Source organism: Schistocerca cancellata, chromosome 1 (assembly GCF_023864275.1).
Source record: "Schistocerca cancellata isolate TAMUIC-IGC-003103 chromosome 1, iqSchCanc2.1, whole genome shotgun sequence".
NCBI classification, from domain to species: domain Eukaryota; kingdom Metazoa; phylum Arthropoda; class Insecta; order Orthoptera; family Acrididae; genus Schistocerca; species Schistocerca cancellata.
This window is the reverse complement of record NC_064626.1, coordinates 446364802-446392525: the sequence shown is the minus strand read 5'-3', so window position 1 is coordinate 446392525 and position 27724 is coordinate 446364802. Positions and strand designations below refer to the sequence as shown.

At 40.7% G+C, this 27724-nt stretch overlaps 2 protein-coding genes across 3 annotated transcripts in view; one reads left to right on the top strand and one right to left on the bottom strand.

Annotated features, from left to right (window-relative positions):
- Positions 1-21622, bottom strand: part of LOC126176710 (histone demethylase UTY-like) — a 64787-nt gene extending 43165 nt beyond the window's left edge. For both annotated transcript variants that reach the window (XM_049923880.1, XM_049923888.1), the window contains exons 1-4: positions 21331-21622; positions 19896-19962; positions 19645-19810; positions 19449-19557 (exon numbers count right to left, since the gene is read on the bottom strand). In XM_049923880.1, coding sequence (XP_049779837.1) covers positions 19449-19557; positions 19645-19810; positions 19896-19962; positions 21331-21398 — 410 coding nt within the window. In that variant the 5' untranslated portion in view covers positions 21399-21622. The remainder of the gene's footprint in view (positions 1-19448; positions 19558-19644; positions 19811-19895; positions 19963-21330) is intronic.
- A 157-nt stretch (positions 21623-21779) lies between these two features.
- LOC126176700 (FUN14 domain-containing protein 1-like) overlaps positions 21780-27724 on the top strand; it is a 72750-nt gene continuing 66805 nt past the window's right edge. Inside the window, exons 1-2 of the mRNA XM_049923869.1 lie at positions 21780-21931; positions 22117-22298. Coding sequence (XP_049779826.1) covers positions 22192-22298 — 107 coding nt within the window. The 5' untranslated portion in view covers positions 21780-21931; positions 22117-22191. The remainder of the gene's footprint in view (positions 21932-22116; positions 22299-27724) is intronic.

Below are 27724 nucleotides of genomic sequence, written 5' to 3'. Positions count from 1 at the left end.
AGTTCCCTCTAGCACTACTACGGACATTAGTCGAGTTCATGCCAAGTCGTGTTCCCGCATTTCTGCGTGCTCGCGGGAGCCCTACACGATATTAGGCATGTGTACCGGTTTGTTTGGCTCTTCAGTGCAGCAAGCTTCGTAATGGACGTTCTAGACTAAGTTTTCATGGTAAACTGTTGAAAAGTGAAACAATAGGAAAAGTGTTGCCTATGTATTTCCAAACATCGATATATGTTTGATAAAGAACACAAATATATACATACAAAAGTGTCAAACAATTTTTAGAAAGCAAAACGTTAGAGCCTTTCTATCTCACTGTGTTTCTTTTTTTTTCTAAATGCCAAGTAACGTCAAGACGCTTTTATTTTTCTTCCTCAATAGAGCTGACTTTTTCATCATTTTAAGTTATTTAGGTGCAGTATTGGGTTTTTCTTTGTCCGAATACTGGAAAACTTTATCAGTTTTCGCTTTCAGATCTCTTGCTTCTTTTGTAGAATAACAATCCCGGAAGAGATATCCAAGTCGTTGTGGAACCTGTGTCGATGTGTCACGAAAACAAAGCAAACAATAAAATGAAGACGAAGCATGACATGCACTGGTATAATATGAGTGAGCGTGGCGAGGATAAGTTAACTTCCACCGGCTAGCAGACGACGTCACAGTCCCGCTACCAGCGTCGACGGTGACGTTGATGTCCCGTTCAGCTGACTGCTCGTGTCAATGCCGCTATTTGAAACGCAGTGTTCCATCGTTTCGATGTTACGCTCCGTCAAGTCAAGTGCAAATTGCCATTAACCGTTTTTCACCTCATTCCGTAGATTGGAAGGGGATTGTTCAACAACTGAAACCATTTATTAATTGCTTCATTATGCTGCGATCATTCCAAATCTTCAGGGAACTATTTCGGGTCGCGCGTCTCCGCAACTATCGGTCTCATAGTAGAAAATATCTTAATCTCCGTTTCTCTACAAAATTCTATTTCTATGGTCTCCTCTAATGACTATCAGGGCAAAGTACGTATTTACTTTCCATACAGCTACATCGTACATGCAAATGTGATGTTTCGTCTCCCTGTTGGCTATCTCCCCTTGCACCGCGCGGATTAGATGGTGTGCTCTGCGTGTGCCAAGCAAAGCAAATACTAACAGGCCACTGACCACGGAGCAAGGCCGGCGGAGATCCTCGAGCCGGAGCCCCTGACTGGACGCCTTCCAACACATTATCATAGCGCGAGAAGGTCACGCGTTAGTGACGTCACAAGAAGGCCTCACTCGGAAAAATAAATTTGCTTCCGCAGTGGCGCAATGAATGTCGTCAAGTGAGCGATTCAAGTAGGAAGACACTGTCATATTAAAAAATAGCGCGTGGCGTAATGCAACCCTTCTTACTTCGAAAAACACATAAATAAACAAAACAGAAAACTGTTTCACCAGATGAAGGTATTTTTCAATGATATACCGTACCGAAGAGATTATGAAATTGTGAAACCTTAATGTTCAGGAAGATAATCATATACGTCACTGCTTAATTTGTTCAGTTATACCAGATGTATTCCCTAGTGCACGTCCTCAAATATTCGCCAAATACCATGTACTTTACGAAAACACACAAAAATTAAACCAAATCGGCTGTATATGCGGACATACACCATCAAACAAATGGTGCTTAAGTACGAGGGCAGTTCAATAAGTAATCCAACATTTTTTTCTCGGCTAATTTTGGTTGAAAAAACCAGAAATTTCTTGTGGAATATTTTCAAACATTCCCGCTTCGTCTCGTATAGTTTCATTGACTTCCGACAGGTGGCAGCGCTGTACGGAGCTGTTAAAATGGCGTCTGTAACGGACGTGCGTTGCAAACAATGGGCAGTGATCGAGTTTCTTTTGGCGGAAAACCAGGGCATCTCAGATATTCATAGGCGCTTGCAGAATGTCTACGGTGATCTGGCAGTGGACAAAAGCATGGTGAGTCGTTGGGCAAAGCGTGTGTCATCATCGCCGCAAGGTCAAGCAAGACTGTCTGATCTCCCGCGTGCGGGCCGGCCGTGCACAACTGTGACTCCTGCAATGGCGGAGCGTGCGAACACACTCGTTCGAGATGATCGACGGATCACCATCAAACAACTCAGTGCTCAACTTGACATCTCTGTTGGTAGTGCTGTCACAATTGTACACCAGTTGGGATATTCAAAGGTTTGTTCCCGCAGGGTCCCTCGTTGTCTAACCGAACACCATAAAGAGCAAAGGAGAACCATCTGTGCGGAATTGCTTGCTCGTCATGTGGCTGAGGGTGACAATTTCTTGTCAAAGATTGTTACAGGCGATGAAACATGGGTTCATCACTTCGAACCTGAAACAAAACGGCAATCAATGGAGTGGCGCCACACCCACTCCCCTACCAAGAAAAAGTTTAAAGCCATACCCTCAGCCGGTAAAGTCATGGTTACAGTCTTCTGGGACGCTGAAGGGGTTATTCTGTTCGATGTCCTTCCCCATGGTCAAAGCGTTTCTGTGCTACTCTTCAGAAATTGAAGAAACGACTTCAGCGTGTTCGTAGGCACAAAAATCTGAACGAACTTCTCCTTCTTCATGACAACGCAAGACCTCACACAAGTCTTCGCACCCGAGAGGAGCTCACAAAACTTCAGTGGACTGTTCATCCTCATGCACCCTACAGCCCCGATCTCGCACCGTCGGATTTCCATATGTTTGGCCCAATGAAGGACGCAATCCGTGGGAGGCACTACGCGCATGATGAAGAAGTTATTGATGCAGTACGACGTTGGTTCCGACATCGACCAGTGGAATGGTACCGTGCAGGCATACAGGCCCTCATTTCAAGGTGGCTTAAGGCCGTAGCATTGAATGGAGATTACGTTGAAAAATAGTGTTGTGTAGCTAAATGATTGGGGAATAACCTGGTGTATTTCAATGCTGAATAAAACAACCCCTGTTTCAGAAAAAAATGTGTTGCATTACTTATTGAACTGCCCTCAGTCAGAATATACCTGTTGTAGTTGTGGTCTTGAACGTGTTTGATGCAGCTCTCCATGCTACTCTATCCTGTGCAAGCATCTTCATCTCTGAATAACTACTGCTACCTACATCCTTCTGAATCTGCCTAGTGTATTCATCTCTTGATCTCCCTTTACGATTTTTACCCTCCACGCTTCCCTCCAATACTAAATTGGTGATCCCTTGATGCCTCAGAACGAGTCCCACCAAACGATCCCTTCCTCATGTCAAGTTGTACCACAAATTCCTCTTCTCCCCAATTCTATTCAGTACCTCCTCATTAGTTATGTGATCTACCCATGTAATCTTCAGCATTCTTCTGTACCACCACATTTCGAAAGCTTCTATTCTCTTCTTGTCTAAACTATTTGTCGTCCACGTTTCACTTCCATACATGGCTACACTCCATACCAATACTTTCAGAAACGACTTCCTGACACTGAAATCTATACTCGGAGTTAACAAATTTTTCTTCTTCAGAAACGCTTTCCTTGCCATTGCCAGTCTACATTTTATATCCTCTCTATTTCTACCACCATCAGTTATTTTGTTCCACAAATAGCAAAACTCATTCACTTCTTTAAGTGTCTCATTTCCTAATCTAATTCCCTCAGCATCACCCAATTTAATTTAACTACATTCCATTATCCTCATTTTGCTTTTGTTGATGTTCAACTTATATCCTCCTTTCAAGACACTGTCCACTCTGCTCAACTGCTCTTCCAGGTCCTTTGCTGTCTCTGACAGAATTATAATGTCGTCGGCAAACCTCAAAATTTTTATTTCTTCTCTATGGATTTTAATTCCTACTCCAAATTTGTCTTTTGTTTCCTTTACTGCTTGTTCAGCATACGGATTGTATAACATTGGGGATAGGTTACAACCCTGTCTTACTCCCTTCCCAACTACTGCTTCCCTTTCATGTCCCCCGACTCTTATAACTGTCATCTGGTTTCTGTACAAATTGTAAATAGGCTTTCGTTCCCTGTATTTTATATCTGCCACCTTCAGAATTTGAAAGAGTGTATTCCAGTCAACATTGTCAAAAGCTTTTTCTAAGTCTACAAATACTGGAAACGTAGGTTTGCTTTTCCTTAACCTATCTTCTAAGATAAGTCGTATGCTCAGTATTGCCTCGCGTGTTCCCACATTTCTACGACATCCAAACTGATCTTCCTCGAGGTCGGCTTCTACCAGTTTTCCATTCGTTTGTAAAGAATTCGTGTTACTATTTTGCAACAATGACTTATTAAATTGATTGTTAGGTAATTTTCACACCTGTCAACAACTGCTTTATTTGGAATTGAAATTATTATATTCTAGTTGAAGTCTGAGGGTATTTCGCCTGTCCTACACAGCTTGCTCACCAAATGGTAGAGTTTTGTCGTAGCTGGTTCATCCAAGGCTATCAGTATTTCTAATGAAATGTTGTCTATTCCCGGGACGTTTTTTCCACTTAGGTTTTTCAGTGCTCTGTCAAATTCTTCACGCAAAATCATATCTCCCATTTCATCTTAATCTACGTCCTCTTCCATTTCCATAACACTGCCCTCAAGTACATCGCCCTTGTATAGACCCTCTATATACTCCTTCCACCTTTCTGCTTTCCCTTCTTTGCTTAGAACTCTTTTTCCATCTGAACTCTTCATATTCATACAGGTGGGTCTCTTTTCTTGAAAGGTCTCTTCAATTTTCCTGTAGGCAGTATCTGTCTTACCCCTAGTGATACATGCCTCTACATCCTTGCATTTGTCCTCTAGCCATCCCTGCTTAGCCATTTTGCACTTCCTGCCGATCTAATTTTTGAGACGTTTGTATTCCTTTTCACCTGCTTCATTTACTGCATTTTTATATATTCTTCTTTCACCAATTAAATTCAATATATCTTTTGTTACCTAAGGATTTCTACTATCCCTCGTCTTTTTACCTACTTGAACCTCTGCTGCCTTGACTATTTCATCTCTCAAAACTACCCATTCTTTTTCTACTGTATTTCTTTCCCTTGTTCTTGTCAACCGTTCCCTAATGCTCTCTCTGAAACTCTCTACAACCTCTGGTTCTTTCAGTTTATCCAGGTCCCACCTCCTTCAGTTTCTACATTTTTGCAGTTTCTTCAGTTTTAATATACAGTTCATAACCAATAAATTGTAGTCAGAGTCCATATCTGCCCCTGGAAATGTATTACAATTTAAAACCTGATTCCTAAATCTCTGTCTTACCATTATATAACCTATCTGAAACCTTCCAGTGTCTCCAGACCTCTCCCACGTATACAACTTTCTTTCATGATTCTTGAAACAAGTGTTATGCTCTGTGCAAAATTCTACCAGGCGGCTTCCTCTTTCATTCCTTACTCCCAGTCCATCTTCAACGACAACTTTTCCTTCTATTCCTTTTCCTACTATCGAATTCCAGCCGCCATGACTATTAAGTTTTCGCCTCCTTTAACTATCTGAACAATTTTTTATATCGCATCATACATTTCATCAATCTTTTCATCATCTGCGAAGCTACTTGGCATATTAACTTGTACTACTGTAGTAAGTGTGGGCTTCGTGTCTATCTCTAAATTTTCTAACCTACCTGGCCGATTAAAGGATCTGACATTCCAAGCTCCGATCCGTAAAACGCCAGTTTTGTTTCTCTTGATAACGACATCCTCCTGAGTAGTCCCCGCCCGGAGATCCGAATGGGAGACTATTTTACCTCCGGAATATTTTACCAAAGAAGGTGCCATCATCATTTAACCATGCATACCCTCCAGAACAATTACGGCTGCAGTTTCCCCTTGCTTACAGCCGTTCGCAGTACCAGCACAGCAAGGCCGTATGTTACAAGGCCAGATTAGTCAATCATGCAGAATGTTTGCAACTACCGAAAAGGCTGCTGCCGCTCTTCAGGAACCACACTTTTGTCTGGCCCCTCAACACTTATCCTTCCGTTGCGGTTGCACCTACGGTACGGCTATCTATATCGCTGAGGCACGCAAGCCTTCCCACCAACGGCAAGGTCCATAGTTAATGGGAGGGGGGGGGGGGGGAGGGAGGGAGAACATAGGTATAAACGGATTAAACGCCGTTGCACACACTTCCCTCTTACACACATTAAAGCAAACACCGGCACAGATAAGATAAAAAAAAACCACACGCCCAACGAGATATACATTAGAATTTACTGAGATAAAAGACAAGAACGAACTCACACGTTGGCAACACTTAACATGTCTGACGACAAATAAACAAGGACAAAAACAGTTGTGTGCACTTTAAATGTCTAGCTGTTGGGAAAATCACACGCAAAAAGAGGCGGACATCAGACATATGAATCCAGAAGCCATCACGAGAACTCGAGTTTCAGAAATAGTACGTATATGTCCATTAATGGTTTTCAATCCATTAGTTTTACAATAAAGTAATTTGTAATGTAAAATGTTATAACAAATATATATGTTCAAGCTTTATACTTCTACATCTGAATATATATTGTATAACTAAACCCCTTTACAGACTTTGAGGGCATGTTTCTTACATCAAAACAAGAAAAAAATAGTCTAGTAAACATGGTTAAAAGTGCACACCTTACGAGCTATGAGCACTTGTTCAATGGATGAAATATGTTTAACAGTACCGATGTTCAACAGAAGAGAGTTGTTCCACAGTAGCGAAGATGAACAAGCACTCATAATAGCTCTTACGGTACACATTTTAGGGCCCATGGTTACTTGACTTTTTTCTTGTTTTGGTACAAGTAATCTGTGCTCAGAGTCTGTACAGGAAATTTAGTTACACCCTGCATACTCTGCAAGCCACTGTACAGCGCATCACGAAGGATACTTCTTACTAATATTAGCGATTTTCTGTTCTGTCCCACCCGTGTGCCTAGCAGGAAAAAACGACTATCTGCTCGTATGAGCACATGTGCGTGCCACAATCTCTTTTATTCTCGTTATCCCTACAAGAGGTGTACGGTAATGACAGCAGAGATGTGGCACTATCTGCCCTGAATAGGAAATATCTAATACACTCCTGGAAATGGAAAAAAGAACACATTGACACCGGTGTGTCAGACCCACCATACTTGCTCCGGACACTGCGAGAGGGCTGTACAAGCAATGATCACACGCACGGCACAGCGGACACACCAGGAACCGCGGTGTTGGCCGTCGAATGGCGCTAGCTGCGCAGCATTTGTGCACCGCCGCCGTCAGTGTCAGCCAGTTTGCCGTGGCATACGGAGCTCCATCGCAGTCTTTTAACACTGGTAGCATGCCGCGACAGCGTGGACGTGAACCGTATGCGCAGTTGACGGACTTTGAGCGAGGGCGTATAGTGGGCATGCGGGAGGCCGGGTGGACGTACCGCCGAATTGCTCAACACGTGGGGCGTGATGTCTCCACAGTACATCGATGTTGTCGCCAGTGGTCGGCGGAAGGTGCACGTGCCCGTCGACCTGGGACCGGACCGCAGCGACGCACGGATGCACGCCAAGACCGTAGGATCCTACGCAGTGCCGTAGGGGACCGCACCGCCACTTCCCAGCAAATTAGGGACACTGTTGCTCCTGGGGTATCGGCGAGGACCATTCGCAACCGTCTCCATGAAGCTAGGCTACGGTCCCGCACACCGTTAGGCCGTCTTCCGCTCACGCCCCAACATCGTGCAGCCCGCCTCCAGTGGTGTCGCGACAGGCGTGAATGGAGGGACGAATGGAGACGTGTCGTCTTCAGCGATGAGAGTCGCTTCTGCCTTGGTGCCAATGATGGTCGTATGCGTGTTTGGCGCCGTGCAGGTGAGCGCCACAATCAGGACTGCATACGACCGAGGCACACAGGGCCAACACCCGGCATCATGGTGTGGGGAGCGATCTCCTACACTGGCCGTACACCACTGGTGATCGTCGAGGGGACACTGAATAGTACACGGTACATCCAAACCGTCATCGAACCCATCGTTCTACCATTCCTAGACCGGCAAGGGAACTTGCTGTTCCAACAGGACAATGCACGTCCGCATGTATCCCGTGCCACCCAACGTGCTCTAGAAGGTGTAAGTCAACTACCCTGGCCAGCAAGATCTCCGGATCTGTCCCCCATTGAGCATGTTTGGGACTGGATGAAACGTCGTCTCACGCGGTCTGCACGTCCAGCACGAACGCTGGTCCAACTGAGGCGCCAGGTGGAAATGGCATGGCAAGCCGTTCCACAGGACTACATCCAGCATCTCTACGATCGTCTCCATGGGAGAATAGCAGCCTGCATTGCTGCGAAAGGTGGATATACACTGTACTAGTGCCGACATTGTGCATGCTCTGTTGCCTGTGTTTATGTGCCTGTGGTTCTGTCAGTGTGATCATGTGATGTATCTGACCCCAGGAATGTGTCAATAAAGTTTCCCCTTCCAGGGACAATGAATTCACGGTGTTCTTATTTCAGTTTCCAGGAGTGTAGGTTTTACGAGAACGTCGTATTTCTTCCAGTGCATGATATGTAAGTTCCCCGAGCACGTCTGTTACATTTTCGTAGAGAATATACCGCCCTGGCACGATCCCATAGCCCATCTCTGGATTCGCTCGATTTCTGCTGCCATGGCTACTTGATAAAGCCTCCATGCTCTGCAACAACACGCTAGAATTGATCGTAAAACGGTATTCTGTTTATATTTTTACAGATATACTGCACATTTCCATGAAATTTACAACGAATATAAGTTTTTCATTTGCTTTCCTTAATAAATATGTCTGGAAAAAAGCATAGAGCATCTGATATTTATGAATTAAGCTTTAGTGAAAGCGCAGCCTATTACAGGCGAACATAATGCGCGCAACAATGAACGAAGAAAGGATTTTAAAAAAAGAATACTGATACGATGATACCACCTCTCCACATTACTCGCGTGAATGCTTCTAGGGAATATGCTGACGGCGAATATAGTGATCCAAATACACATTATGCACAGTATTATCGTACAGCCAAGGGCTTGTGAAAAAGAACCTGCTAGAGAGGCCCATTAGCTCACTAAATAAGAGTGGACTGAACCTTTCAATCTTTACAAAGTGCATGTTGTGTTGTATGTGATATCATCATCATCATTGTCATTCATTTCGGTCACTTGGTCATAAGGCGTCTTTGAATCGACGTGCAGCATAGGATCGCAGCAGGTTCTTCCATTTCTGCCGATCTTGAGCTTCTCATTGCTAGTTCAGTCTGGCTGTTTTTGTAAGTCTCTGTCCCATCTGTCCGGTGGTGTTCCCTTTGGTCTTTTTTAGTAAATTGGGCTCAAATCTTGTACTTTTTTCACCATCTGCTATTATTCCTTTGAGCGACATGACTATGCTATTTTTCCTTCGAGCGACATGCTTCGCCCAATGCCATTTCAAGGTATTCACTCTTTCCTTTATGACACTGACCTAAGTGATGTAATAAGAACAAAAAATGATCCGTGTCCATTGGAGACAGTGCCACCGGTAACCCAAAATCATAACACATACGTGGACGTATTAAGCAACATAAACCCACATGATGAAGTTTTAAACTTCTGAGAGGCGTACTATAAATAAAAATAAATTGTAAATGACAGCAGTAACTTATTATTTCAGTCGATTCTGGTTCTTGTTTACGTTAACCTTAGCGCGACCAGATTTCCAAAATGAAAATACAGGACCCAAATTAGAACTTGAAATGAACCGATATTTTCCGGAAACTTTTGTTAATACTATCTCTAAATAGTAGTTACGTGTTAAGCTACTTGTATTTGTGCTAGAACTACATAGATCATCGTACCATTTGTTTTAAATTCGCACTAAAAACTATCAAAATACCTTGCATTACTAATCGAAAAAATATTTATTGTTTTATTATGTCAGATGCAAACACAAAATATCACTTTAATATAACGATGTCTTTTACTAGGGTAGAAAAGATTATTATTTAGATAGGTTACTTATATTTCAATAACAATTGGCGTGGAAGTTCCGCCGTGGGTAGTTTCTGAAAAATCTTTTATGTTATATCTTGCAGAACAATGTATGTCATTCAGAAGTTTGAAAATATCAAACGGAATTTTATAAAAATCAACACGAAGTATCGTAAAAATGAATCTTCGTTGTAACTATTTCCATAACGGCTTCGACACTAAGCCTCTTGTTTTCATCAATTCATAAATCACTTGCTATCGAGGTCACTATTTCTGCAGTAGCATTACTGCAAGATGGAGCTAGCACAAATGCAGTAATGAGCATCGAATTCTTCAGCAGTTATCTTGAGATGTAAGGAAGCTGAAAATGATAAAACTCCTTCATTTTGGTTTAAGCAGAGAGTGTATTTTCTTTATTCTTTGGGTATGATCACATTTGGCGTCCTCTTGGGTAAAATATTCCGGAGATAAAATAGTCCCCCATTCGGATCTCCAGGCGAGGACTACTCAGGACGACGTTGTTTTCAGGAGAAAGAAAACTGGCACTCTATGGATCGAGGGTGGAATGTCAGATCCCTTAATCGGGCAGGTAGGTTAGAAAATTTACGAAGGGAAATGGATAGATTAAAGTTAGATATAGTGGGAGATAGTGACGTTCGGTGACAGGAGGAACAAGACTTCTGATCAGATGAATACAGGGTTGTTGTTGTTGTGTTGTTGTTGTGGTCTTCAGTCCAGAGACTGGTTTGATGCAGCTCTCCATGCTACTCTATCCTGTGCAAGGTTCTTCATCTCCCAGTACACAATGCAACCTAAATTCTACCGTATCTGTTTAGTGTATTCATCTCTTGGTCTCCCTGTGCGATTTTTACTCTCCACGCTGCCCTCCAATACTAAATTTGTGATCCCTTGATGCCTCGGAATATGCCCTACCAACCGATCCCTTCTTCTAGTCAAGTTGTGCCATAAATTTCTCTCCAATTCTATTCAATACCTCCTCATTAGTTATGTGATCTACCCATCCAACCTTCAGCATTCTTCTGTAGCACCACATTTCGAGCCGACCGGAGTGGCCTGGCGGTTCTAGGCGCTACAGTATGGAGCCAGGCGACCGCTACGGTCGCAGGTTCGAATCCTGCCTCGGGCATGGATGTGTGTGATGTCCTTAGGTTAGTTAGGTTTAATTAGTTCTAAGTTCTATGCGACTGATGACCTCAGAAGTTAAGTTGCATAGTGTTCAGACCCATTTGAACCACATTTCGAAAGCTTCTATTCTCTTCTTGTCCAAACTGTTTATCGTCCGTGTTTCACTTCCATACATGGCTACACTCCATAGAAATACTCTCAGTAACGACTTCCTGACACTGAGATCTATACTCGATGTTAACAAATTTCTCTTCTTCAGAAACGCTTTCCTTGCCATTGCCAGTCTACATTTTATATCCTCTCTACTTCTACCATTATCAGTTATTTTGCTCCCCAAATAGCAAAACTCATTTACTACTTTAAGCGTCTCATTTCCTCATCTAATTCCCGCAGCATCACCTGATTTAATTCGACTACATTCCATTATTCTCGTTTTGCTTTTGTTGATGTTAATCTTATATCCTCCTTTCAAGACCCTATCCATTCCGTTCAGCTGCGCTTCCAGGTCCTTTGCTGTCTCTGACAGAATTACAATGTCATCGGCGAACCTCAAAGTTTTTATTTCTTCTCCATGGATTTTAATTCCAACTCCGAATTTTTCCTTTGTTTCCTTTACTGTTTGCTCAATATACAGATTGAAAAACATCGGGGGTAGGTTACAACACTGTTTTAAGTTGTAAGACATTTCCAGGGACAGATTTGGTCTCTGACCACAATCTACTGGTTATGAACAGTATATTAAGAAACTGCAAAAAGGTGGGAATTTCTCGCATGATAGACTTAGAGAAAGCTTTTGACAATGTTAACTGGAATACTCTCTTTCAAATTCGGAAGGTGGCAGGGGTAAAATACAGGGAGCGAAAGGCTATTTATAGTTTGTACAGAAACCAGATGGCAGTTATAAGAGTCGAGGGGCATGAAAGGGAAGCAATGGTTGGGAAAGGAGTAAGACAGGGTTGTAGCCTCTCCCCGATGTTATTCAATCTGTATATTGAGCAAGCAGTAAAGGAAACAAAAGAAAAATTCGGAGTAGGTATTAAAATTCATGGAGAAGAAGTAAAAACTTTGAGGTTCGCCGATGACATTGTAATTCTGTCAGAGACAGCAAAGGACTTGGAAGAGCAGTTGAACGGAATGGACAGTGTCTTGAAAGGAGGATATAAGATGAACATCAACAAAAGCAAAACGAGGATAATGGAATGTAGTCAAATTAAGTCGGGTGATGCTGAGGGTATTAGATTAGGAAATGAGACACTTAAAGTAGTAAAGGAGTTTTGCTATTTAGGGAGTAAAATAACCGATGATGGTCGAAGTAGAGAGGATATAAAATGTAGACTGGCAATGGCAAGGAAAGCGTTTCTCAAGAAGAGGAATTTGTTAACATCGAGTATAGATTTAAGTGTCAGGAAGTCGTTTCTGAAAGTATTTGTATGGAGTGTAGCCATGTATGGAAGTGAAACATGGACGATAACTAGTTTGGACAAGAAGAGAATAGAAGCTTTCGAAATGTGGTGCTACAGAAGAATGCTGAAGATAAGGTGGGTAGATCACGTAACTAATGAGGAGGTATTGAATAGGATTGGGGAGAAGAGAAGTTTGTGGCACAACTTAACTACAAGAAGGGATCGGTTGGTAGGACATGTTCTGAGGCATCAAGGGATCACAAATTTAGCATTGGAGGGCAGTGTGGAGGGTAAAAATCGTAGAGGGAGACCAAGAGATGAATACACTAAGCAGATTCAGAAGGATGTAGGTTGCAGTAGATACTGGGAGATGAAGAAGCTTGCACAGGATAGAGTAGCATGGAGAGCTGCATCAAACCAGTCTCAGGACTGAAGACCACAACAACAACAACACTGCGAACTATGGATGATGGGCAACAGGCAGATTCCATATTTCTACATTTCTGGGAAACATTTGGCACGGTGCCCCATTATAGGCTGTTAACTAAGGCACGAACATATGGAATAAGTTCACAGATATATGAGTGGCTCGCAAACTTCTTAAGGGTATCGTCAGGAGTGCCCCAGGAAACTGTGATAGGACCGCTATTATTCCCTATATATGTAAATGATTTGGCGGACAAGGTGGGCAGCAGTCTGCGGTTGTTTGCTGATGCCGTGGTTCTCGGTAAGGTATTAACGTTGAGTGACTGTACGAAGATACACGACTACTTAGACAAAATTTGCAGTTGGTTTGATGAATGGCAGCTAGCCCTAAATGTGGAAGAATGCAAGTTAATGCGTATGAGTAGAAAGACGAAACTTGTAATGTTCGGATACAGTATTAGTTGTGTCCTGCTGGACACAGTCAAGTCATTTAAATACCCGGGCGTAACGCTGCAAAACGACATGAGACCGAATGGCATTTGAACTGTAGTAGGAGAGGCGAATGGTTGACTTCGGTTTATTGGGAGAATTTTAGGAAAGCGTGGTTCACCTGTAAAGGAGAACGCATATAGGACGCTGGTGCGACCTAGTCTTGAATACTGCTCGACTGTTTGGGATCCGTACCAGGTCAAACTGAAGGAAGACATTGAAGAAAGTCAGAGGCGGGCTGCTAGATTTGTTACTGGTAAGTATGAACAACACGTAAATGTTGCGGAGATGCTTCAGGAACTCAAATGGGAATCCCTGGAGGGAAGGCGATGTTCTTTTAGTGAAACACTGTTGAGAAAATTATCAGAACAGGCATTTGAAGCTGACTGCCGAACGATTCTACTGCCGTCAACATATACGTTTCGCGTAAGGATCACGAAGATACGAAAAATTGGGCCTTATACGGAGGCATATAGTCTTTCTTCCCTCGCTCTATTCGCGAATGAACAGGAAAGAAAATGACTAAAATTGGTACCCTCCGCCACGCACTGTAAGGGGATGTAGAATATACGTGCCGTACGTTTTTTGTCATGACAACGGGACACTTAAGCCAAATAAGGAACGATCCCGTAAAATACGGGACGTCTGGTCACCCAAAGAAACCTCAATGTGAGCGCAAGTTATTGCACGAAAAGCACCCATAAACGTAACTATTTATAGGCCGCAGCTACACGCTACACACATTGTGGGGCGAATGCCTCACTGGGCCGTCTGTGTACCCAACTCCTTGTATCATCGAGACGAGGCAAAATAGCGATTCATCTAACTACACTACACGCCCCCAGTCAGCAACTGTCCTGTTTCTGTTAGTTTGATCCACTGAAGACGTGCAACGTTATACGCCGCTGTGAGCAATGGCCTTTTGCGAGATACTCGCTACCAAATGCCCACTGAATGAAGTCCCTTGGACAATGTTCGCTCGAAGGGTAACTGCGAAGGACCTGAATTCACTGAGAGCAGCATTTTCTATCAAGTTTAAAATCGAATGCCACTTACAAGGCGTGACATTAGTCTCCCATCCCTGCTGGTTAGCATCCTTTTCCGATCACTGTTCTTACACCGTGTTACGTGGCAGCGAATGGTACAGCACTAACATTACAGACAAGCCGTACATTTCGCAGTGATAATCAACAAATTAGGCAACTTAATTCATGGTGAAGTCATGGTCACATCCAAGCACAACAGCTCTTTTATACCATTCTGCCCCATGTTACTGCGCTGATTTCGTATAACCGACTGACACACACACACACACACACACACACACACACACACACACACACACACACACCACTTCACAGCCATGAGTTAGTCAGCAGTGGATGGTCGTACGAACCCCATAAACCATTGCCACATCACCTACAGTACTCGAAAGTGACCATTGTGCCCTCTTATGAGGACGGATAACATTTTATCCGCAATGTCATATTATCTGGGCTCTCTACAGGCTCTTATTGCTCATACTGCGTGTGATGCAGATTGAAACTATACAATTTCTCCTTGATAGTCGAGTGTTGGTAGAATTGTTATCTGGGAAATTGATTAAGATGGCATGGACACTGGACTAGTATTCGCAGGAGTAAAGATTAACCAATAGTATAAGCAAAATGACCTTTAATATTCATTACTAAAGCTATTAATGGTTCAGTAACATGTTCAGTAAACAACCATAAAAATCCTTAATCATCTGACCAGTAACACGAAATGTCTTAAGAGGTACCAAAGCAAATTTAAAATCTTATCTCAAATCGCTTCTTCAGGCCCATTTCTATTCTACAAAAGATTCTTTAAATTAAAAGTAATAGGTGTAATGCAGAAGAAAAAGATGTTCACTACACCGCACACTGACGTAGGTTACACTAACTCCTTGCCCGACCAACGTGGGTCTTGAGTCGTGCTTGGGTAGCTCAGTTGACAGAGCAGTTGCCCGCGAAAAGCAAAGGTCCCGAGTTCGAGTCTCGGTCTAGCATACACTTTGGATCGGTCAGGGAATTTCGTGATTAAGATTTTTTGGTGGTTTCCCTAACCTGAGTCCTCTAATGGCAGGATGGTTCCTTAACAAAACCATGACTGAATCCTTCTAATTATTATTATTATTTTTTAACTGAGCTACTGCTGTGCTCCAGATATGATGAGATTAACATTCTAACGTCACATATATTCTTTAGTGATGACCATAACGTTAATCGCTAGTAACAAAGAGGAACAACACATGTTGTTGTTGTTGTGGTCTTCAGTCCTGAGACTGGTTTGATGCAGCTCCCACGCTACTCTATCCTGTGCAAGCTTCTTCATCTCCCGGTACTTACTGCAACCTACGTCCTTCTGAATCTGCTTAGTGTATTCATCTCTTGGTCTCCCTCTAAGATTTTTACCCTCCACACTGCCCTCCAATGCTAACTTTGTGATCCCGTGATGCCTCAGAACATGTCCCACCAACCGGTCCCTTCTTTTTGTCAAGTTGTGCCACAAACTCCTCTTCTCCCCAATTCTATTCAGTACTTCCTCTTTAGTTATGTGGTCTACCCATCTAATCTTCAGCATTCTTCTGTAGCACCACATTTCGAAAGCTTCTATTCTCTTCTTGTCCTGACTATTTATCGTCCACGTTTCACTTCCATACATGGCTACACTCCATACAAATACTTTCAGAAACGACTTCCTGACACTTAAATCTATACTCGATGTTAACAAATTTCTCTCCTTCAGAAACGCTTTCTTTGCCATTGTCAGTCTACATTTTGTATCCTCTCTACTTCGACCATCATCAGTTATTTTGCTCCCAAAATAGCAAAACTTCTTTACTACTTTAAGTGTCTCATTTCCCAATCTAATTCCTACAGCATCACCCGACTTAATTAAACTACATTCCATCATCCTCGTTTTGCCAATCGTAAACACCGGTTGAACAGCAACACACTACTTCGATTCGTGTTGCTAATAATGTCAAAGCCATATAAATAATTCACATACACGTGGCCAGTATAAAAGTTTTGTCCTATTGCTGCTCTATGTAATACAGGCTTCTGTGTTTCGCATGCGAGTATGCTGACAGTAAGAGAAATTCATATTACCCCGTCGCTTCGAGAAGTGGCTAAAAAGGTAGTGTTGTGTTCCTGGTCGCCGGTCAATTACTGAAACGTTTCTTAGTAAGGCCCAATGAAATTAGAAAGTACCGATACATTTATACTCGGCGAACCACGCGATGGTGTGTGGCGCAGGGTTCTTTGTGTACTAGTTGTCACTTCCCCCACGGTCTTTTCGCGTGTTGTATGTGGGAGGAAGCAATATGTTGATTGGATCTTCTACGAACGTACGCTCTCGGAATGTTAACAGTAAACAACACTATAATACACAACGCATCTCTCGATGTGTCTGCCACTAGAGATGGACGAGCATATCTACGACACTTCCGAGCTTACTAAAGGAATCCGTGACAAAATGCGCTGCTCTTCTTTGGATCACTTATATGTCCTGTGAAGAAAGCCTGTTAGGGACCTAGAATTAGAAGTAATATTAAAGTACCGGTCGAACGAGAATTATGTAAGCTACCTCCTCTTCGCGGATGGATTACGATACCTTACGATTCTTTCAATGAATCTCAGTCTGGTATCTGCCTTTCCCACGAACAATCTTACGTGATCGTTCCACTTTAAGTCACTCGATCGTATACCCAGATGCTTATTGGATGACCATTTTCAATGGTTGTTCTGTAGTCTTGTAATCAGACAATAACGAGCCTGAAGAGAGACAGTTAATTTCTCGCTGCAATGACAAAAATGAGTTTGTTTTTGTTATTTATATGGAAGCAACCTAGTATCGAACTACGTATTTTAATAAACGGGAAATGCTGAAATGAAAAGTTTTCGCACACTGAATATCCCCACGACAACGGTACACTAAGAAATGCCTCGGTTAACACATACAGATTTACTTGACAGGAGGATACACACTGACACCTCGAGAGAGACCTCACTGCTGTTCATAAATCATTCCACTTTTTCCTGATTCGTTTGACGTACTGCATAGAAACTGCAGAGGTAGTCACTTAAAATTATAGAAGAGGATCGCAGAGAACGGATTACAGTGTTACTACAGAAAAAATACTCTGACCGCACATGTCGGGGAACTATCGCTTATCACAGTATCTACGAATTAAACATCGTAATCACTTTAAAAAATTGGGGACTACTGAAATTACAAAGTTAATGGTAAGCAATTATTACTTAAAAGTAGACATGTCATGGCGCTCTCTCTCTCTCTCTCTCTCTCTCTCTCTCTCTCTTTCACACACACACACACACACACACACACACACACACACACACACACATTACATTAATTTCTAAGCGATTTTATCTCCGAATTGGGATGTTCAGAACATCGCTTTACTGAAGGTCTGCTCCAATGCAGACAGAGTAGACATAGTTTCCAGAAATAAAAAGTATTGTATATACTGTGACACTAAACAGCGCTTAAAAACGGGCTATTGAAAGCAGCGAAAGTGAAGAGGAAGGCTTTCGGCCGACCTTGGCTCCAGTTCCCATCCCGTTCCCTTCCAACCGGTTTATTTTGGTGTTCTGCTGTCTGCGCCGATGTGTGAACGACCCCGCCGGAACGGCAACGTCGCAGTGCCGCAGACAGAGCCATGCGTGGTTTGGCTCCTAGCACGTAACACTTGCAAAACGGAACTTCTTCATGAAACTTACTTCCTTCGAATCAATTTGCAACATAGTTACGCTCCTTCACGTGGACCTTTCTCCTTCCAATGAGAAATTAACGACAGTACAGTAGTTCGTTGAAATCAATCGTGCAGAATAGATGCACAGAACTCCTTGTCATTAACAGGGAAAATCTGTTTAAAAAGTTTAACACACCTTATCCTGGCATAAAAAATTAGCAATAACTCGAGTAAACTTTAAAGGGTAGTACAGTGACAATACGAAAGACAAGCTAAAAAAAGCTGAAATACTTGTGTACTTTGACAGGTGTCATACTCTCTATATTTTAGTATTTTTTCCATAATCCATTTTCTCTATTTATTTGCTCTGTAATATCATTATGGATCTTGAAATAAGCACAGGCAGCGCCTATCGTTTCAGGACAGCACCACCGCGCCACCTGCTGACTCCCCAAGGTATTTGCTTGGTGCAGCGAACTGAGGCCAACGCTATCTGTGAATACACTGGGAAACTGCTTAGCACACTGTTTTGGTGCACGTGCCAACAACCGGAAAAGGGTCATCAACCTGTCTGGTGGCTGCGTCTTCGGAACTTCACATTTAGGAAGTGGAATATCAGTGGGTAGAGACGACGAAAGCTATAGCATGCATTGTGGTCGAGCTGCTTCAAGTCTTGCAATAATTTTAATTTGCTTTGGTAATTCCAGCCTTAAATTTTAAAGATAACACCGTTTTGCGGATCCTTATTACCTTTCTTTTTCGAAAAACACTTCGTAACAAGTATTGCAGAGACAATCGTTCAGAAAACTTTTTCAAATCAACTGCCTGCGCATTATCAGATAAAAAGAATGGTGTACCGTACTTATTTTTGCAACAATGAAAGCAGGGGAATTAATTACTGAAAACATGTAAACTTCACGAGCATTAAGAGGAAATTCTAGAATGTTCGTAAACTATAGGACAAACGTCTTAACCATTGGATAGTTGGATTCCTAGCGGGAGTCTCATACTGAGTATAGTCCTGTAAAACGATGAATCTCGATCGAGAAGAGGAAAATGGGTTTAAGAATTTGGGCTGAAACTTAGCTATTTCCGCTCCTAAGCAATACGTGGGATGTTTCCAATACATGTAGGTGAATCTTAGCTTTGTGACGAATTTACCATCGAAATGAAATATTAACAACGGGGAGAAAAAAGAAAGCTAAATTCGTAAAACATAAAAAGCCAAAATAAGTAAACAAAGCAGTAAATAAATGGTGGAAAATTATAATTAAGCAAAATAATATTTTTCCGATTATTTATAAGACTGTGTACTCACCACTGGAATGCATTGAAGTGGAAATAAACCAGACCTTGCCCGTACAAGAAATTTGCGTCCTTCCAGTAATCAGATTTCAGACCGAAGAATTTCTGATATGCTGACATGGCTGCATAAAATAAAAAATAAAAAATCAATTTCCCTAAAGTACTAATATAAATTTATTTCGATACAGTGAGGTATTAATATTTCTTACCTTTTGCATAATCTTCAAGCAAGAGATGAAAGTGGCCCAATTTGCAGTATGTTTTAGGATCAATATTTATCTCTTTCTGGATTAATGTGTCATCTTTCTCTATGTGTTTACTACGTTCTTTCTGATTCTGGGCCTGAACTAACATTCTCTCTAAATATTTCACGGCCTGCAAAATTCACATTTATAACAAAATAGATAAATTTCACTAAGTATAAACACCCAAAATTAGCTATTACAAGTTTTATACCTACCTTTAAAACAAGTTCTTTCTTCTTTGCTTGTTCTGGCGTGTTTAACTTCAAGAACCCAAACTGCCGACTGTAATAGGTAATTGTATTTAAATAATGATTATGTCCAATACTTAACACTTCGAAGGGTGTACTAATTTTACATTACAACACCGGCTTTTTTATTTTTATTTATTTATTTTTTTTTTTAACCAGGGGTGGGCACAATTTCCTGCTGGCAGTGACACAGGCCAAACTGACACATTAGTTGCCCAGAGGCTATTAATTTTTCAGACAGTTAATTTAAAGACATTAGCCTTTATCAAATTGGGAGAACAAATGAAGAGAAAGAACGACAATTAAGTATATCACACACACACACACACACACACACACACACACACACTCACTCACTCTATTGGATTTGAAACACTAATGACAAAATATTTTGTAGTATGATCCTTAACCTCAAATATTACGAAAGCTGAGCAATTACACATTAGGTCGCCAAGAACTTATTTGATTTAAAAACAAATGAGGAAGTAGCGGCTGTTTCCCATGCATATATTTGTAGTTAAGAATAATAAATAACTGTTAATCACGAAATTCATTTACACTGCAAGAAAGTGCGATGAAGACTGGACGAATTTGCGAATATGCTCTTGTTACATAGAATGTCTCTCCAGTTTTACCGCCCTGCTATGTGTAAGTTACATGCATTAATGAAATGTAATTTTAAACCCTAAAACAAGCTGCACTGGCCCTGGCAACAGCATTAAGTACCACAACAGAGTCTGGCTTAGGTTCCAGCGACTCAAAGAGAAATATTTTTTACTGTCAACATAAACTGCATCGACCTCGTAGCTGAACGCCATTAATTAGGAAAATCACTGTACCTCTAGTTCATTACTGAAGGTAAGTGTTGATAAACAATGACGAATGGGCAGTAGATACAGTTTCAGCAGTAACTGAGTACAATATCCTGGCACAAAACATTTTATACCTATATCTGTCAATAAGCACAAACTTCATAAACGACCCAAACCATTTATATGGGCTGTTTCCTTATTAGCCCACATTAAAATTCTTTTTCGTCATCAATACACCCTGTATGAAATCTCCAATCAGCCCACAGCGCGAGTAATATGAATGAGTACAAACATTCAACATGTTGTGTCCCCTTTGAGTGTAAACAGTGTTACGGAAATTTACATCCGCTTATTTCTCATAAAGCAGCTGTGTGATAGATAGGCTGAGTTGAAATTAGTGATAGGAAAATGTGACGATGGAAAAAACACTATTAAAGGTAAGTAGGTCACACAAAAATGCGGCGTTCAACAGGCGCTGAGAGAGGCCGTAGTATTCCGTGATTGTCATGAGATTATCTTCTTCATGGAATGTATACAGTGTGAATCTAGCAGACAACATCTAAACAGATGATAGTGGCCATGTTGTTTACCTGTCAAGTTCCGACAGCACCTGCAGTTCTTGATTAGTTAAATTTATATCGTCGGAGTCCTGTGCCATTTTGGACGTAGTTAGTAGTTTCTTTGCGTATTTGTCATCGACACTTATGTCACTTACATAGCCACAAAATTCACTTTCACATACAATAAGAAACACTTTCACTACAAATACCTAACAACCTCTTTAAGAATATCCACGCGCCTACTAGTTCCAGACAGGGGTATGTAGGGGATTTGGGATACGGGATTTTAAAGACCTTATAAAAGAACGTCGTTTTAAAAAGTATAATGGCAGTATGTCAGCTGTTGGAGATCCTTGCAAACGTTTTAGAAAATCGTATCAGTGTGTACATGAAGTCCATCGTTCAAACGAATACATTTTAAGAAGAATTGAAGGTCATTCGGACGTAGAACTAAGCCTCCACCGGTGCACCAAGCGACCCCCTCCAGAGTTCACAATGCATGCCGACGTTTTAGGACTTGGCTATTGGTAGACATGCAAGTGTAGCAGTCAGCTGTTAATAGACTGTGTGATAGTTTCGATTTTGGTTCGGTCGCTGTGTGAAATTTGTGGAGGCAGCGAACCCGTTAAACGTATGCAATTTATTAAGTACAGTTCTGCTAAGTGTGTTAAATATAAAATAGTCAAAGGCTTCGGCGTTTACAACCTAAAGATCTATTTTCCATTTTTTTTATAAATATATAGATAGGGCGTGTCATTCTACAACGCAGTTTCTTGGAAATGTTAACAGAACTTGTTGATTTCTTTTGTAATGTAGCATTCGGCCCTGGAATAGTCGCTATCAACGGAAACATCAGTAAGTTTCAACAGGAGATATATATTACTTATCAACATGGATGAAGTATCGAGGGAAACCAAAAGCATAGTAGACAAGGTTTTAAAGGACGTCGGAAAGGCATCTGCTGCAAAACAACTTGTAATTGGAACCGTCTCCGGATGGTAAGTCGAAAACGTTGTTTGGTAATCCCGGTATAGTTAGATTGTTGTTGCAAATTTATTAACTACCTCAGAACTCTTTATCCCGTATCAGGGTGCTTGACAACCATTTCTTGTGTGTTAACATACATCATTTCAGAGCTACTTGACATAGTTAATATCAATTTTGAGTGCAAGAAAATGTAATTTAATATCTCTAACGGGTAAAGTTCATCTACACACGCACGTACAGAATTATAACAAATCTCAAAGTTAACTAAACTTTTTGCCCACATGATATGAAAGTTTTGAGTTGGTTTGACACATGTGTAAATGTATTGTATAAATGGTCTCGGTATGGAAGTGAACACTGAGATAATGCAGAATAAGTATTTAATTTGACATATAACATTGCTCTTTTGTAGATTGTGCACATGACTTACAGCTACCAGCAAGCAATGGAATTTACAACAATAACCACCTCCATTTAAAGTTGTTTACAACCTGTATTCTAACTTGAAACTATTCTCTTAATTACAAAGGTACCTACAGTCTAGTTATTTAAAAAGAATGCTTGTAGCTCACAATTTTCAGTTGTGCTGTTATATTTATGGTAGAAACAGGAACTCGGTTACCTAATCCTGCTTTAAATTTCTACATTGCTTCCCTGCCTTTAGGTCATTCCAGCTATTGGTTAGCATAAATCCAGATGTTAATGAGATTGAAAGTTAGAGATCAATGAGGTTTTGGATAAGTAGTACCAGTCGGCTGGAGTGGCCGAGTGGTTCTAGGCGCTACAGTCTGGAACCGTGCGACCGCTACAGTCGCAGGTTGGAATCCTGCCTCTGGCATGGATGTGTGTGATGTCCTTAGGGTAGTTAGGTTTAAGTAGTTCTAAGTTCTAGGGGACTGGTGACCTCGAGACGTTAAGCCCCATAGTGCTCAGAGCCATTTGAATCACTTGATAAGTAGTACCAGATTTTGGAGTCGGTTAAAGCAGTGAAAATTGAGACAGAGAATGCGATTGAAAACTAAGAGGTTTGGGCAGGACTTGATGATAAGGAAGCAATGTCATTAGGTATAATATAAATAATTATACAGGTCCCCTACAGGTTTGTGCTATGTATATGAGGCAATTTAAGTATTTGTCATACTGTTTTGCTTGTTTGCAAATTGTTTCTCAATATAATACTGCTGATACTTACTACAGCCAGCCAGTAAGTCAGTGACAGCATACTGAAGTTTATCACCACAGTTAAAGCATTTAGATACAAGCCACTTTTCCATGTACTTGAACAACTGGCAGTGACTTGAGACAAATGTATATTGTAATGTGGTAGTTAAGAAAAAGGTCTTTCGAGGTGATGTTCTCCAGACACTTATGTCATGCTTGTCATACAAAAATGGAATGCAAGTGCAGTAGCTCGAGAAATTGGTTTTGGTTGGTTCATGTGAGATTTCTTAAAATCATGTGACCCTTCTGCAAGCCTTTACCTCAACAGAAATTATGTTCGTGAATAGCCGTACATGCAGTGGAATTTTCAGCAACACTTGTCCGAAGTTACTATTGCAAAAACATTAGTGGTGACAAGTGCTCATTAATCTACCTGTATATGAACCTTTTTTTTTTTTACTGCTGAGTACTCTCTTTGGTGTGGGAACGACGATGTTTAATGGAAATGAGAACTGATTTTTTGATAACCCTCTTATAATGTCTGCTCAAAACTGGAGAAATGGTAGCTGAGGATAGTTTTCATATGTTAAATGATCTAGTAGCTTACAAAACTGGATTGTAGGGACAAAAAAGATGGATTGTTACAGTAATTATTAAGACATGCAATAGTGGGGGTACACTCAGGGAGCTATTCGAAGATTTTTAATAATTGTAGACCACCTGCAGACGTTACGGTCTCACAAGTGAAGAAAATATTCAAATACAGATGGAGAGCATGAGGTACTTGGAGTAGGTAATATGAAAACAAATCTGAACTGAACACTTAAATTTTTGGAATACATTTTGATTTAAAATCATGCATGAGCTTCAAAATTTTGATAACTTAAAGGGTTAGGTATTCCTCACCTTTCAACAAGCAGTCTCACTTGTCCCAACATGCTATATAGCAAAAGAATATATAAACTAATGTAGGGAAATTCAACCGTGTTGTTGGGTATATCATAGGTTTATTCTAATTAGAGTGAGAGAGAGTGTATATGTGTGCACATGAACACAGAGGAGCAATACGTACAAATCGTAGGTAATTTTGACTCATTCTATTAACCTCATTCTGGTAATGCTCGCTTCTACCCTTTATTCCCCTTCTCCCTTCCTCTCGCAAATTTCTACACTTCATTGTTACTTTTCCCTCTGGTGTTTCTTTTCCTTTCTTGGCTGTGCCTTGTTTGTTGTTTCATTGTCAGTTGTGTCCTATCCGACAAAGACTGTGGTAACATCATTATTTTATTTATTTGCTAGGATATCTCACTTTCATTTATAATATTTACGAAAGTTCTAACTAGTGTATTTATTCATCTGCAGAAAATCTGCTTTCACTGGTTCCAATACATTTACACAGTAAACATTTTACAAATATACCCAAGTACAGTTAACACTTCATTAAATTACCTGAACTTAGATGTACAAAAGTAATTAAAGATTCACAAAAATGTGCTAAGCAGTATTTAAAAAGCATAATTAACTTTTGCTTGGATGCCTGACTACCCTCTGGTAGCTTCACTTCAGCATCAGGAGATTGATAATCTTGATTTTTCTTTTGCTTTTAGCTGTTTAATAAGAACAGCAAAATCTGTCTGGGTGGAAGTTGAAGGGATATGATCCTCATCATTAGATATTGTAACTTTGAGACACTTTTCGAAGTGCTTATGAACAGCAGAGCAGATTCTTGTACTCAGTTTTACCATGCGAGACTTTTTTACTAGGCTACTAGTCAGATGCCGTTTCTTCAGTGCTGACACTCTGAGAGCACTACAGCTACAAATTCTTCAGGAGGCCGAAAGCTGCTGCTTGTATCTTTTGAACATTCATTCTCTTGGTTGCCTCTTATACTGTCGTTAATCGTGCAGTAACACTTCAAGCACAGAGATTTGCCAGGTGTAAGATTAATATTACCAGAAAAAACTCAGATTTTTTTTTTTTTTTTTTTTTTTTTTTTTTTTTTTTTTTTTTTTTTTTTTTTTTTTTTTTTACCAGAGACTTGTGACGAGAGAATGGGTCACAACATTCACGACCAAAAATGTGTGTGCAATTGTCCAGGTATACCTTCTCATGATGGTAACACAAAGTTTCCTTCTCATCAATTTTTACGAACAGTCAGTAAGTATTTTGTCTCATCCTTGACATCTCACACTTAAGTTTGAGTCCTGATTGTCTAGAAAAAATGTCGTGTGACTAGGGCCTCCCGTCGGGTAGACCGTTCGCCGGTTGCAAGTCTTTTGATTTGACGCCACTTCGGCGACTTGCGTGTCAATGGGGATCAAATGATGATGATTAGAACAACACAACACCCGGTCCCTGAGCGGAGATAATCATCGACCCAGCCGGGAATCGAACCTGGGCCTTTTGGATTGCCATTCTGTCACACTGACCACTTAACTACTGGGGGCGGACGATTGTCTACGATATGATAGGTTATAACACTCCTGTCCTAATGCTGTACCAAGAAAACATTTCTCCATGTCATCCACAAACTAACCTTGCACTTCACGACTCACTTCCATACTGAACTGTTGGGTCGTGCACACTCCTCATAAGATGATTCAATACCATGCACAATGACAGCACAGTTGTGATTGGATGGTTGTGGTAGACCAATTAGGACTCCTGGGCTGGCAGAACTGTATTAAAAGTGGTGTGTTAGGTTGCTGTCTGTACATAAAAACAACAAATTATTATTACATGTATCAGGCTTTCCACAAATGATGGATGGGACATTTGGAGTTAGGAAAATCAAAATAAAATCTTTAATTTAAATCCTTGGTTTCTTTAGCTGAAATTCAAACATTTATTATTTGATAGACAAGATTAATGGGGAATTTCAGTATTATTTTTGTCTGCAGTTTTGACTAATAGTTGGGGGTTAACACCATAAAAATAAGACTGAAAACTTAAAAATTTAATGTTGAATTTAAATTAATGCACTTTGGATACTTCAGAAAAGATCCCTCAAAGATAGCAGTGTCATGGTTTGATGCTTTAGGGGAAATGTTTTAACTTCATTATCTCATATAAATTGCCCCATCCATCACAAGTAGCATGTGCCATCCATCACAGTGTTTATCCATCGCAGTGTTTATGTATGAAAAAAAATGAGTTAAAATATAACTTGTAGAATTCAGTAGATCTTGAGCGTGAGTCAGTGAAATGAAAGTCTTTCTTTACTATCAGAAACCAATGCATGATTTTAGTGACAAATGGGAGAGCTTTCATTGTAATCAAGAAATTAATGCAAAAGAACTTGGCGATGCGTACCAGTTTCCAGATTTCCTAGCTACACTACTGAAAACAAGCTTAATAAAAAACTGTTTGTCAATAATGGTAGGCAGTCATTGCAACAATGAACTGTTTATCAATAATGGTGTGAAATCATTGCCAACTTAACAACCTACTGTTTACCGCTACGACCCACAAGTGTAATTTCACTAAGATAATGGTGATAAATGAAAGGGGGGAAAAGTTGCAGAATGTTTCTATTCTCTATGAATAATTTCATTGCCTTAGGATTTCATTGAAACTATTCAACGTCACGACTTTCACATTTTTAACTTCCACTCATAGGCTCATTCACTCAAGGAGTGCGTGGTATTATATGTGGTGTATCAGTATTAAATGACTTAACAATAAATGGGAGCAACACAAAGATATTTTGGAGCTATTTAGACTTAGACACAAGCTACATAACGAAGCAATTTACAGCACGCCGTGACCCACGCACATTGCATTTGGGGAGGTCCCAAGTAGTGATTTTAGCCAAATTTGTTGTGTGAATTCAGCCTTATCACCTCTCTATACAAACCAAATATTGTTTCAGTACTATCTTTCACACATGGGATAAAAATATTGGAAACTTGCAAAAATGTGATAACTTGTGTAGCTGTTTGTCTATGTATTACTTCTGAACCATGAACCACTGTAACACATCCTACCTTTCAAATGAGACCAATCTTTTGGCTGTATCTGATTTAGTATAGAATCCAGGTGGTCACACATGGTAGAATGTTTTTTGGAAAAAAAGACCAAAATTGTAACTTTGGAAGGGCCTAGCTCAGTCCCCTGGGGGTTTCCAATTTCAATACCTGAGATGTGAGCTTACTTTAGTGCAGGTATTAACTGTACCAAATTTCATTAAAATGTGTAACCTTGATGCAACCTCCATGTGATGATTTCCAATGAAATTACCCATAAACAAAATGAGAATAAATAATAATTTAATTTA